The sequence below is a fragment of the Passer montanus genome, unplaced genomic scaffold, assembly GCF_014805655.1.
Source record: "Passer montanus isolate IOZ18808 unplaced genomic scaffold, ASM1480565v1 scaffold408, whole genome shotgun sequence".
In the NCBI taxonomy this organism is placed as follows: Eukaryota; Metazoa; Chordata; class Aves; order Passeriformes; family Passeridae; genus Passer; species Passer montanus.
The window spans coordinates 32128-46860 of record NW_024368908.1 but is presented as its reverse complement, the minus strand read 5'-3'; the positions used below and the strand labels follow the sequence as shown (position 1 = coordinate 46860).

The 14733-nt window shown below is 47.0% G+C and overlaps 1 protein-coding gene across 1 annotated transcript; it reads right to left on the bottom strand.

Moving 5' to 3' along the window:
* Positions 1–2806: 2806 nt before the first annotated feature.
* On the bottom strand, positions 2807–14652 carry POLR3C (RNA polymerase III subunit C). The gene is made up of 12 exons (XM_039719105.1): positions 14475–14652; positions 12797–13052; positions 10392–10571; positions 9306–9394; positions 8669–8773; positions 8244–8336; positions 7082–7162; positions 6290–6341; positions 5301–5361; positions 5072–5222; positions 4221–4328; positions 2807–2967 (listed from the first exon to the last, which is right to left on the bottom strand). Exons 1-12 carry the CDS (start codon positions 14619–14621, stop codon positions 2827–2829), a joined length of 1464 nt encoding a protein of 487 aa, XP_039575039.1. The 5' UTR covers positions 14622–14652; the 3' UTR covers positions 2807–2826.
* Positions 14653–14733: the final 81 nt, after the last annotated feature.

The following is a 14733-nucleotide window of genomic DNA, read 5'->3' as shown; positions in this document are numbered from 1 at the left end:
CAAAATCCCCCTAAACCCATCAAAATCCCATAAAAATCCCCCCAAAATGCCCCTAAACCCATCAAAATCCCTCCAAGTCCCCCCAAAATGTCCCTAAACCCATCAAAATCCCTCCAAGTCCCCCCAAAATGCCCCTAAACCCATCAAAATCCCTCCAAATCTCCCCAAAATGCCCCTAAACCCATCAAAATCCCATAAAAATCCCCCCAAACCCATCAAAATCCCTCCAAATCCCATAAAAATCCCCCTAAACCCATCAAAATCCCTCCAGATCCCCCCAAAATCCCCCTAAACCCATCAAAATCCCATAAAAATCCCCCCAAAATCCCCCTAAACCCATCAAAATCCCGACCCCAGCATCCCCCCAGCTCGCACGCAATTTTTATTTGTTAATAAAAATTTTTTATTTTTAAATAAAATATTTTTTTTTTTTATTTTCTTACTGCCTGTCCCCGTGTGTCCCCTTAGGGTCAGGGGCCAGGTGCAGCACCCCAAAAAAACCCAATTTTCCCCAAAAGCAGCACAAGGCAGCGCCCCTGAGGGTGGGACAGCCCCGGAGCCCCCCAGGAGCTGCAGGGAATGACCCCAATTACCCTAATTAAGAGGCAGGGATGATGATTGTGGGGCAGAGAGTTACAGGAAGGTGTTGGGGGCTGAGCAGTGTTTAAAGTTTCTTTTTTTCAGGGCTTTTAAAGGATATTTTAGGGGTTTTTTTGGTTTTTTTTTGGTTTTTGTTTTGGTGTTTTTTTTTTTTGGGGGGGGGTTTGGGGTTTTTTTGTTTTTGTGGGGTTTTTTTGTTTGTTTTTGTTTTTGTTTTTTTGGTTTTTTTTGTGTGGGAGTTTTTAAAGAATTTTCTAGGAATGTTTAGGATACTTTCAGAGCTTCTAAATTTTTTTTTAGGGTATTTTAAGGGCTTCCTATTTAGCCCTAGTTAGAATTTCTTTGCCATTGTATCAGTTTCCATGGAGGTCACTGCCCCATTTCCTCATTTTTTTAAGAGGTTCACTTGAAGGAAGCTCTGCCTTTCTCAGCGTTTTAAGGCTTTAAAATTCCATTTCTGGGCACTTTTTCTGTGCCCCAGGACCAAATATCTCAGAGAAGGGTGAGCCTGGCATGTTCTTAACCCTTCTGCTGCCTGGGAGCTTATTCTTTCCCTTATTTATTTATTAATTAGATAGCTCTAATTAGAGGTCCAAGACCATTAATATCATGAATATTCTAATCATATGTGGAGTACTACTTAGTAGTGACTAAGGAATAATTATGTAAATTAACAGCAAATTACCCAACCATGATTAGATAGCTCTAATTAGAGGTCCAAGACCATTAATATCATGAATATTCTAATCATATGTGGAGTACTACTTAGTAGTGACTAAGGAATAATTATGTAAATTAACAGCAAATTACCCAACTTACCTAGATATCCTGCCTAAACAAAAAGTTTTATTTCTTACCAGTTTTCTTTTGCTCCAAGTAGCTGTAGTAAAAAAAAAATCAAACATTTTCATTCCTCTGAGGAGTTTTCTCCCACATCAATCCTCTTGAATTGAAGGCAGAGGAGTGAAGCAGCTGCTCTGAGGGTGGGATTTGCCCCCTCCCCTTTTTTAGGGGTCACGGGAATGAGAGGTGGGCACCATCCGGGGTATATTAATGCCAGCTTGACCTTGGGGATCTACTAAGATAAAAACACTCCTCTAATTTCAGAAAAAAAAGGCTTTTTCAGTAGTTCTGACCATTGTTTCAGCAGGTGCGTTTAGGTGAATAAAGAAAAACTGCCATGGGAAATATTGTAAAGCACCCAGAATTGAGCACAGGCACTATCTGAGTTCAGGATTTCAGGTTGGGAGCTCAGGGGGGTCAAGGTGCTGCTGTAATTTCTGGATTTTCTCTTGATTTTTCTTTCTAGGAGGAGTACAACCAGGAACGACATCAAGGTGAGCAGCAACCAGCAGCACAGATGGAGTTTTACTGCCCAATGCTCCACTTCAAGGACAGCCAGGAAATTCAGGGGTGAGTTTTATTTCCCAGGGAAAAGGCCAGAGGTTGTGTCCAGGGGCCGGAGTGGCTGGTGCTGGCTGAAATTCCAAACGGATCAGGATTCCTCCCTGACCCACGGTGCCACCAGCAGCAACTCTGCTGCTTTGACAGTGCCGAGTGCCTCCTGCAAACTGACAGCAGGAATTTGGCCTGGGGAGTTTTGTTTTGTGCAGGAAAGGGCTGCTGTCGGTGCTCTGTGGCTGGCTGGTCCACAGGGTTCTGAAAACCACAAATCCCAGAGCTCCAGGCACAGAGAGCTGCAAAGGGGAACACAGAACTGCCACAACATGCCTTCCTTCAAGGCTTCTTCCCTGGAAGCAGACTCAGCCCAAGGCTGCTTTTACTGCCCAGGGTTAGAGTTAGGGTTAGGGTCACACCTAGGGCTAGGGTTAGGGTTCTGAAAACCTAAAATCCCAGAGCTCCAGGCACAGTGAGCTGCAAAGGGCATCCCAAGGGGAACACAGAACTGCCACAACATGCCTTCCTTCACAGCTTTTTCCTTGGAACCAGCCTCAGCCCACAAGGGCCAGAGGCAAACTGACATCAGGGACCTGACACACAACTGCAGTCACAAGTGTTCCTTTATTCTCCTTCACAGCTTTTTCCCTGGAACCAGCCTCAGCTCACAAGGGCCAGAGGCAAACTGACATCAGGGACCTGACACACAACTGCAGTCACAAGTGTTCCTTTATTCTCCTCAGTAGTACAAGCACTGTGGGTGGAGGCATCTGGGGACAAACTGCGCCGACTGTCCCCGCTGCTCCTCTCCTCTCCTCTCCTCTCCTCTCACGGCCTCCTCATGGTGCTCTCGATGAACGACTCCAGCACAAAGATGGTCTCATCCACCTGGTTCTCACTGGCGTCGATCCTGGGGGCACAGACATGTTGGGAGCTTTGTAACAAGCTGGCTCCGAGCTCAAGGTCACAGTGGGGTTAATTGGACCGAGATAGAGAATGAGGGGAGTTGCCATTCCAATTAAACTGTGTGTCCTTGGCCCATGGGATGAAGTAATGCACAAAACCAGGTGGTAAAGCCAAACAGCTTGGGAAAGTAGTGATAGCTGCATACCATGTTGGTTGGTCCATGGGAGTTGTTTCTATTTAATCAAAGATTGTTTGGGGACATGGTTTATTATTATATAATAAAAATAACCAAGCAAAGTCCAGCTGTGTCAGACTCACAAGCTTTGTGCACCAGGGCTGTGACACCTGCACGGGGCTGCAATTCCTGCATTCCCTGGGAATTCCTGCACACGGGGCTGCAATTGTGTGTCCTTGGCCCATGGGATGAAGTAATGCACAAAACCAGGTGGTAAAGCCAAACAGCTTGGGAAAGTAGTGATAGCTGCACCAACACAGCACGTGGACAGCTGATAACTAATTAGCCAATGGTGAGCTGGGATTCTGCACTATGCATGAGCTAATTAAAGGGTGTATAATAATTGGTGATTCGGGAATAAAGACGAGACTTGTAGATCATCATCTGGTGAACGAGTCTTCCTTCTCTTGATGATCTTAGAGGTCTCTTCCAACCTCATTATTCTGTGATTCATTATTCTGTGATTCATTATTCTGTGATTCTCCGTCACAGACAGTGACGGGCAGCCCCCCACCAAGGTCCCCCAGCCTGTGCTCCCTTCCTGAATGGTTCCCTGTGCCCAGATTCCAGCTGGCATCACCTGCAAGTGCCCGTCACCTGGGCAATCTCTGGCATCCCAGAGAGGAACCTGTGCTCCCTTCCCAAACGGTTCCCTGTGCCCAAATTCCAGCTGGCACCACCTGGAAGTGCCCATCACCTGGGCAGCTGCCACACCTGGGCAATCTCTGGCATCCCAGAGAGGAACCTGTGCCTCCTTCCTGAATGGTTCCCTGTGCCCAGATTTCAGCTGGGATCACCTGCAAGTGCCCGTCACCTGGGCAGTCTGTGGCATCCCAGAGCTGGGAATCACCTCCTGTGGAAGGGCACAGGGATGGTGGGAACCAAATGAACCTTCCCAAATGGCTCCCTGTGCCCAAATTCCAGCTGGCACCACCTGGAAGTGCCCATCACCTGGGCAGCTGCCACACCTGGGCAATCTCTGGCATCCCAGAGCTGGGAAGGGCAGAGGGATGGTGGAAGCCAAAATGGAAGTATCCCCTTCCCAAACAGTTCCCTGTGCCCAAATTCCAGCTGGCATCACCTGCAATTGCCCATCACTTGGGCAATCTGTGGCATCCCAGAGCTGGGAATCATCTCCCCTGGAAGCAAAGGTGCGCGACGGAGCGTGGTCTGGAGTCTTGGGGATCTCCTGTGGGAGGGCACAGGGATGGTGGGAGCCAAATGGGAACCAAACCGAGCAGAGAGAGCCTGTGCTCCCTTCCTGAATGGTTCCCTGTGCCCAGATTTCAGCTGGGATCACCTGCAAGTGCCCGTCACCTGGGCAGTCTGTGGCATCCCAGAGCTGGGAATCACCTCCTGTGGAAGGGCACAGGGATGGTGGGAACCAAATGAACCTTCCCAAATGGCTCCCTGTGCCCAAATTCCAGCTGGCATCACCAGCAAGTGCCCGTCACCTGGGCAGCTGCCACACCTGGGCAATCTCTGGCATCCCAGAACTGGGAAGGGCACAGGGATGGTGGAAGCCAAAATGCAAGTATCCCCTTCCCAAACAGTTCCCTGTGCCCAAATTCCAGCTGGCATCACCAGCAAGTGCCCGTCACCTGGGCAATCTGTGACATCCCAGAGCTGGGAATCACCTCCTGTGGAAGGGCACAGGGATGGTGGGAACCAAATGAACCTTCCCAAATGGCTCCCTGTGCCCAAATTCCAGCTGGCATCACCAGCAAGTGCCCGTCACCTGGGCAATCTGTGACATCCCAGAGCTGGGAATTACCTCCTGTGGAAGGGCACAGGGATGGTGGGAACCAAATGGGAACCAAACCCTCCCAGACAGGAACCTGTGCCTCCTTCCCAAATGGTTCCCTGTGCCCAAATTCCAGCTGGCATCCCCTGCAAGTGCCCATCACCTGGGCAATCCGTGGCACCCCTCACCTGCAGGGTGACCAGGTTCTCCGAGAGCAGCCTGTAGAGCATGTCCTTGGCCTCCTTGGCTGGGATCATGGCAAAGTCCTCCACCTGCTTCTGCTCCAGGTGCTTCTTGCGCAGGAGCAGCCGGAAGATCCGGGCACAGCGGGAGCCAAACCTGGGCACCAGGGCTGGCATCAGGGGGTGGAAGGGGCTGGGGGGACCCCAGGAGGAGGCTCTAGGAGCCCTTGGTCACCTCTCCTCCACGATGGACTCCAGCGTGGCCGTGGCCAGGGACACCAGGGCCTTGTGCAGGTCTGGAGGAGTTGAGGTCAAGGAGAAATCTGCAAAAATGCACCCAAGAATCGAGCAAAGTCGTGCCAAATCTGCCCAGAATCCATACCCCAAAATTCCACCCCAAATCATCCCAAAATCCTCCTAATTCCCTACAAAATATCCCCTGAAAATCACCCAAAAGACCCCCAATAAATCCCCCTGAAAATCACTCAAAAAACCCCAAAATTACCCAAAATTCCACCCCAAATCATCCCAAAATCCTCCTAATTCCCCACAAAATATCCCCCAAATTCACCCTGAAAATCACCAAGAAATCCCCCTGAAAATCACCCAAAAAACCCCAAAATTACCCAAAACCCCCCAAAATGCGCCCAAAATCCCTACCCCAAAATTCCACTCCAAATCCCCTCAAAATCCTCCTAATTCCCCACAAAATATCCCCCAAATTCAGCCCCAAAATCCCCCAAATCACCAAGAAATCCCCCTGAAAATCACCCAAAAAACCCCAAAATCACCCAAAAAACCCCCAAATCACCCAAAAAACCCCAAAATTACCCAAAACCCCCCAAAATGCGCCCAAAATCCCTACCCCAAAATTCCACTCCAAATCCCCTCAAAATCCTCCTAATTCCCCACAACATATCCCCCAAATTCACTCCCAAAATCCCCCAAATTACCAATAAATCCCCCTGAAAATCACCCAAAAAAACCCAAAATTACCCCAAAAACCCCAAAATCTGCCCAAAATCCCTATCCCAAAATTCCACCCCAAATCCCCTCAAAATCCTCCTAATTCCCCACAAAATATCCCCCAAATTCAGCCCCAAAATCCCCCAAATCACCAAGAAATCCCCCTGAAAATCACCCAAAAAACCCCAAAATCACCCAAAAAAACCCCAAAATCACCCAAAAAAACCCAAAATCTGCCCCAAATCCCCCAAAGGATACTGACAGTGTAGGTGCCCCCTCCACTGTCCCCCGACTTCCCCACAAACTCCAACTGCAGGGAGAAAATAGAGATTTTTACTTCAGGTTTGGAGTGGGAGGAGCAAGAAGATTTCAAGGAAAAAATATCTTTAACTTATAATGACAAGTTTTAAATTTATAACTTAAAATTATAACTTATAACTTTATATATTACAATTTAAATAACTCAAGTATTCTTAAATTATTTCAGCACCTATTAAATACTTTAAATGTCAGTAAAATAAATACAGAATACTATTTAATACTGATAAATAATTTCAATATCTCTGATATCTGTTCAGTAACTTTAAATATCAGTAAAATAAATACGGAATATTATTTAATACCTGATAAATAATTTCAATATCTGTTCAATATCTTTATTGATTTAAAAACCTTCAGCACCTGTTAAATATCTTCAATGTCAGTAAAATAAATACAGAATATTATTTAATACCTGATGAATAATTTCAGTATCTTTGATATCTGTTAAATATCTTCAATGTCAGTAAAATAAATACAGAATATTATTTAATAACTGATAATTTCAATATCTTTGGTATCTGTTCAATAACTTTAAATATCAGTAAAACAGAATACGGAATATTATTTAATACCTGATAAATAATTTCAGTATCTCTGATATCTGTCCAATAACTTTAAAAACCCTCAAGTATCTGTTAAAACCCTTCCTGAAACTCTCAGTGAAAATGTTTTAGCCCCAGAGGGAGGAACAAGGGAGGAAAGGAACGAGCAGGGGCAGGAGAAGCTCACCGGGTCGTCGGCCAGCAGCGCCAGGTACTGATCCAGCACCTGCTTCCCGATGTTGTACCCGGCTGGAAGAGACCTGAAAATCTAAAAAAACCAAGATGAAACCAGGGATTGCAAAGGATTGCAGCCACGATGCTTTATGAGAAATCCTTTCTCAGGATTTCCCCGTCCTGAGGAATGAGAGCCTCGGGAAGGAAATGGGAACAATAAAACCAATAACTGAGTGCTGCTGGGGGGTGCAGCAGGGGCATCCTCCCCTGGGCCCTGGGGTTGTTTTAACTGGTGACCAGTCCCAGCCCCTGTGCCGAGCCTGGGAGCAGGCACAGGATGTTGTTGTGCATCCCATTCCACTCTATTCCATTCCATTCCATTAGTTTTCTATTCCATTCCATTCCATTCTATTCTATTCTATTTTCTGTTCTATTCTATTCCAATCTATTCCATTCTCTATTCTATTCTAATTCTGTTCTCTATTCTATTCTATTTCTATTCTATTCCATTCAATTTTCTATTCTATTCTGTTCTATTTTCTATTCTATTCTATCCTATTCTATTCTATCCTATTTTCTATTTTTTTCTATCCTATTTTCTATTATATTCTATTTTCTATTCTATTCTATCCTATTCTATTTTCTATTCTATTCTATTCTATTCCATTCCATTCTATTCCATTCCATTCTCTTCTATTTTCTATTCTATCCTATTTTCTATTCTATTCCATTCCATTCTATTCCATTAGTTTTCTATTCCATTCCATTCCATTCCATTCGTTTTCTATTCCATCCCATCGCATTCCATCGCATTCCATCCCATTCCATCCCATTCTTGTCCTTTGTAGCCTTCTGCTCATCCTCTCTCTCTGTTCATTTACTACAGTTTTAATGCAGCATTTTAATATATAACCTAATTAATCATCCTTCTGATCAAAAATTTTAATATATAACCCAATTAATCATCCTTCTGAGCAAAAATTTTAATATATAACCTAATCAATCATCCTTCTGAGCAAAAATTTTAATATATAACCTAATAAATCATCCTTCTGAGCAAAAATTTTAATATATAACATAATAAATCATCCTTCTGAGCAAAGGGAGCCACGCCTGGCCCCACACGTGGAGCACCCTCCAAGGCAGAAAGGATGCCAGGGGCTGGCAGGACCCACCTCGTTGGAGGAGAGGGGCTGGGTGTGGGGGGCCCCCGAGGCCGTGGTCACCTCGCTCATGCGCAGCATCGTCCGCACCACCTCGCTGCTGGTCTGCAGGGGGGAAACTGGGATTGGAAACTGGGACTGGGGGGGACTGGGACTGGGGGGCAGGTGAGGGCAGGATGGGCTGGGAGGGGGTAAAGGAGAGGGAAAAGGAGAAAGAAAAACTGGGATTGGGGTGGGAAGGATGGGGTTGGAGAGGGGAAGGAGGGAAAAGCTGGAATTGGAGTGGGAAGGCTGGGATTAGGATGGGAAAAGCTGGAATTGGAGTGGGAAAAGCAGGAATTGGAGTGGGAAAAGCAGGAATTGGAGTGGGAAAAGCAGGAATTAGGGTGGGAAAAGCTGGAATTGGATGGGAAGAGCTGCAGAGTGCAGGCCCAGACCTGGTCCATGCGGCTGGCCACGGCGCTGACCACAGCCTGGTCACGGAAGTGCTGGTGGAAACGCTCCAGGTTCACCTGCCAGTAAATGCCATCATCTGGGGGAGCCTGGGGAAAAGGACAAAACGGGAGGGAAATGGGCAGGAAAAGGGGGAAAGGGGCAGGAAAAGTGGGAAAGGGGCAGGAAAAGGGGGAAAGGGGCAGGAAAAGGGAGGGAAATGGGCAGGAAAAGTGAGGGAAATGGGCAGGAAGCTAAGGAAGAGCAGACACAAAAGTGAGGCATGGGAGCCAAGAAAATGAGGAAAAAGAGCCTCAGAAAATGAGGAAAAAGCCAAAAAATTATGAAAAAGTATTGAGGAAAATGAGGAAAAAGAGATACAAGAAATGAGGTTAAAGAGCTACAGAAAATGAGGGAAAAGAGCCAGGAAAAATGAGGGAAAAACCACAAGAAATGAGGAAAACGCCATGAAAAATGAGAAAAAAAGAGCCACGAAAAGAGGAAAAATGGGCACAAAACTGAGGCATGGGAGCCAGAAAAATGAGGAAAACACCACAAAAAATGCCCCCATGGTTTCCCCAGGAGATTTTGGGCATGTGGGTGCCACCCTTGCCAGGAGGGCACCACCAGCCCTGGCAGTACCTCGGAGCTTCCTCCCTCCTGCTTCTGCCTTTTGGCTTTGTGCTCTCCCTCCTCTTCCTCGTCGCACGAGTGTCGCCTCTTCCCTTTCCCTGGTAACCCCCCAAAATAAACCACATGTAAATTACATGTAGATTATATGTAAATTAGCTGTAAATTGTGTATGTAAGCTGCATGTAAAATATGTGCACCCTATATGTAAATTATATGCAGGTTATATGCAAACCACATGTAAATTATATGTAAATTATACACACATTATGTGTAAATTGTGTGTAGATTATATTCAGATTATATGTAAGCCATATATAAAGTATATGTCCATTAGATGCAAATTATATGTAATTAGCTGTAAATTGTGTATGTAAGCTGTATGTAAAATATGTGTACCCTCTATGTAAATTATATGTAAATTATATGCAGGTTATATGCAAACCACATGTAAATTATATGTAAATTATACACACATTATGTGTAAATTGTGTGTAGATTATATTCAGATTATATGTAAGCCATATGTAAAGTATATGTCCATTACATGCAAATTATATGTAAAAATATATGTACATCATATGTAAATTATATGTAAACCATATGTAAAATATATATGCACATTGTATGTAGATTATATGTAAACCATATGTAAAGTATATGTACATTATGTGATTTATATGTAAACTATATGTAAACCATACGTTATAAGTGTGTAAACTATATGTAAATTATATGTGAATTAATTATATGAGAATTATATGTGAATTATATGTGAATTATATGTAAATTACCCATATATATTATATACATATAGATAATTTTAAATAATTTCAAAAAATTTAATTGTGATTTTAAATCATTTAAAATTAATTTTTAAACTTTTTAAATTAAATTATACTTATTACATTAAATTATGCCTTTAAATAACTTAAGAATAATTTTTAAAAACTATATTATAATTTTAAAACTTTTTTTTTTCATTTAAAATTTAACTTGCACGTAACACAAATCAACAACTCCTACTTAACCCCACCAGTCCAAATCCCCCAAAACCCCAATTTCCCAGGCCAGGATCCCAGGAGTTCGGGGTCTCACCCGCGAGGCCGATGCGTGGCACCACGTACATGTCCTTGTCAGCGATGGCCAGGGCCGGGGCCGGCGGCACCTTGGCGTTCTGGGGCACCTCGGGGGCCGCGGGGCACCTCTGGATGAAGTGGGTGTCTGCCAGGCGCACGAAGGTGTTGGACACCTCCGCGTAATCCATGGTCTTCCCGTCTAGGAGGGGGGAGAGACACCACGGGTGGGATCTGAGGTGGTCATGAGGTTCTGGAGAAGGTGGTCGTGCTGTCCTCACTGCCACCAGCACCCACAGAGCCATTCCCACACACAAATCAATCCCTGGTTTTCCAGAAGCTTCCCACCCTCCATGCTCTCCATGGGCAGGTCCAAGAGCAGATCCTGGATGTTCCTGAGGTTCTGGAGAACATGGCCGTGCTGTCCTCACTGCCACCAGCACCCACAGAGCCTTTGGGACCCAAATCAATCCCTGGTTTTTAAGAAGCTGCCAACCCTCCATGAGCACATCCAAGAGTAGGTCCTGGATGCTCCTGAGGTTCTGGAGAACGTGGCCGTGCTGTCCTCACTGCCACCAGCACCCCACAGAGTCTGTGGGATCACATTCCCACACACAAATCACATCCAAGAGCAGATCCTGGATGTTCCTGAGGTTCAGGAGAAGGTGGCCGTGCTGTCCTCACTGCCACCAGCACCCACAGAGCCATTCCCACACACAAATCACATCCAAGAGCAGATCCTGGATGTTCCTGAGGTTCTGGAGAACATGGCCGTGCTGTCCTCACTGCCACCAGCACCCACAGAGCCTTTGGGACCCAAATCAATCCCTGGTTTTCCAGAAGCTTCCAACCCTCCATGAGCACGTCCAAGAGCAGATCCTGGATGCTCCTGAGGCTCAGGAGAACACAGTGACACCGTGGCCACCGCTACAGCCTGGCTGTGGACACCCTACAGTGTCTCTGTCCCGTTCACACGCTAATCCTGCTCCCAAATCCCATTTTTTTGGGGAGGAAGGAGCTTCCTCCCCACCTTCCGTGGTCTTGGTGAGGCAGTCAGCCACCCTGGCCACCACAGAGCTCATGGGAAGGTTCCTGTGGACCACAACAGCTCCTCTGGATCCCTCAAGGAACACCCTACACCATCTCTGATCCCATCCATCGTTCCCAAATCCCATTTTTTTGAGGGAGAACCTTTGTTTTCCCACCTTCCATGGTGTCGCTGAGGCGCTCAGCGTGCTGTCCTCACTGCCACCAGCACCCCACAGAGTCTGTGGGATCACATTCCCACACACAAATCAATCCCCGGTTTTCCAGAAGCTTCCAACCCTCCATGAGCACGTCCAAGAGCAGATCCTGGATGCTCCTGAGGCTCAGGAGAACACAGTGACACCATGGCCACTGCTACAGCCTGGCTGTGGACACCCTACAGTGTCTCTGGTCCCGTTCACACGCTAATCCTGCTCCCAAATCCCATTTTTTGGGGAGGAAGGAGCTTCCTCCCCACCTTCCGTGGTCTTGGTGAGGCAGTCAGCCACCCTGGCCACCACAGAGCTCATGGGAAGTTGCCCATGGACCACAACAGCTCCTCTGGATCCCTCAAGGAACACCCTACACCATCTCTGATCCCACCCACCACTCCCAAATCCCATTTTTTTGAGGGAGAACCTTTGTTTTCCCACCTTCCATGGTCGCAGTGAGGTGGTCAGCCACCTTAGCCACTACATAGCTCATGGGAAGTTGCCCATGGAGCAGAAGTTCCTCCACCAAGAGCTCTCCTACAGAACCCTCTATGGTACCTCTGATCCCATCCATCATCCACCATTCCCAAATCCCATTTTTTTGAGCTTCCTTCCCACCTTCCATGGTCTCAATGAGGCGATCAGCTCATGAGAAGTTGCCCGTGGACCACAACAGCTCCTCTGGATCCCTCAAGGAACACCCTACACCATCTCTGATCCCATCCATCGTTCCCAAATCCCATTTTTTTGAGGGAGAACCTTTGTTTTCCCACCTTCCATGGTGTCGCTGAGGCGCTCAGCCACCCTGGCCACGGCGGAGCTCATGGACAGACACCCATGGAGCAGCAGCTCCTCCACCAGCAGCTCCCTGGGGTCACCATAAACCTCTCCTGGGTCCTCCAAAGAACACCCTATGGTACCTCTGATCCCATCCACCATTCCCAAATCCCATTTTTTTGAGGGAGAACCTTTGTTTTCCCACCTTCCATGGTGTCGCTGAGGCGCTCAGCCACCCTGGCCACCACGGAGCTCATGGACAGTTGCCCGTGCAGCAGCAGCTCCTCCACCAGCAGCTCCCTGGGGTCACCATAAAGATCTCTTGGATCCCTCAAAGAACATCCTATGGTACCTCTGATCCCATCCATTGTTCCCAAATCCCATTTTTTTGAGTGAGGAGCTTCCTTCCCACCTTCCATGGTGTCGCTGAGGCGCTCAGCCACCCTGGCCACCACGGAGCTCATGGACAGTTGCCCGTGCAGCAGCAGCTCCTCCACCAGCAGCTCGCCCGGGTCCCCGTAGAGCGCCTTGGCCGTGTAGATGTAGCGCGGGCGGCGCAGCAGGCGCAGCACGCGCGGGCCCTGCGCCTCGTACTCCACGGGGCCGCGCGGCTGCGCCTGGAAACGCGCCAGGCCGTGCTGCAGCAGCACACACAGAGCCTTCTTCACCTGCCAGACACGGGGGAATAAAATAAATAATAATAAAACAATAAAATTAATAATTAAATAATTAAATAATTAAATGGTACATTAATCCAGGCCGTGCTGCAGCAGCACACACAGAGCCTTCTTCACCTGTGGGACACGGGGGAATAAAATAAATAATAAAACAATAAAATAGATAAATAATTAAATGAGAAATTGATTCATGAATCCAGGCCGTGCTGGATCAGCACACAGAGAGCCTTCTTCACCTACCGGGCACGGGGGAATAAAATAAATAATAATAAAACAATAAAGGCCGTGCTGGATCAGCACACAGAGAGCCTTCTTCACCTACCGGGCACGGGGGAATAAAATAAATAATAATAAAACAATAAAATAGACAATTAAATAATTAAATAATTAAATGATTCATTAATCCAGGCCGTGCTGCAGCAGCACACACAGGGCCTTCTTCACCTGTGGGACACGGGAGGGATGAGGCTTGGCAAGGGGGGGAAAAAATAGTAAAATAATAAAATAAAGTGGGGACTTGTAGTGGGAGTAACGCTGTGAGTGTTCATGGGAATAATGGGAATAACCCCATGCCTTTGAATGGGAATGATGGGAACAAACCCATGCCTTTTAATGGGAATAACTCCAGCCCTGTTAATGGGAATTACCCTGACACTTTTCATGGGAATAATGGGAATTACCCCAGCCCTGTTAATGGGAATTACCCTCACACTTTTCATGGGAATAATGGGAATTACCCCGTGTTTTTTAATGGGAATTCCCCCAGCCCTTTTAATGGGAATAATGGGAATTAATAACCCATCCCTGTTAATGGGAATTACCCTGACACTTTTAATGGGAATAATGGGAACAAACCCATGCCTTTTAATGGGAAGTACCCTGACACTTTTAATGGGAATAATGGGAATTACCCCATCCATTTTAATGGGAATAATGGGAATAATGGGAATTACCCCAGCCCTGTTAATGGGAATTACCCTCACCCTTTTCATGGGAATAATGGGAATTCCCCCAGCCCTTTTAATGGGAATTAATAACTCATCCCTGTTAATGGGAATAAACCTGTCCCTGTTAATGGGAATAATGGGAATTCATAATGGGAATTACCCTGTGCCTGTTGATGGGAATAACCCCGTGCCTTTTAATGGGAATTCCCCCAGCCCTTTTAATGGGAATTAATAACTCATCCCTGTTAATGGGAATAAACCTGTCCCTGTTAATGGGAATTATGGGAATTCCCCCAGCCCTTTTCATGGGAATTATGGGAATAACCCCGTCCCTTCTAATGGGAACAAACCCCTATTAATTTCAAATTAACTCACACCCCACATTAACCTCCAACCATTCCCCATTAATTCCAGCCACCACGAGCTCATTTCCACACCCAAATCCCCTCCTCCGGGTGCCCCGTACCTGGTCCGGGAGCAGCCCCGTGTCCCCCACCAGCAGCCGCAGCGGCCGCGGCCCGGTGCGCAGCAGCGAGCTCCCCACTTTCTCCACGATCTCCCCGAAGTGCTCCCGCAGCAGGAGCGAGCAGAGCCGCAGCTCGGCCTGGGTCATGGCGGCGGCGCCGCAACGGCCGGGGAGGAGCGGGAGGGGCGGGAGAACGAGCGGCTGGATGGAGAGCGAGAGGGGGGACAGCGGCTGATCCTGCCGCAGGGCTCCTGCACCC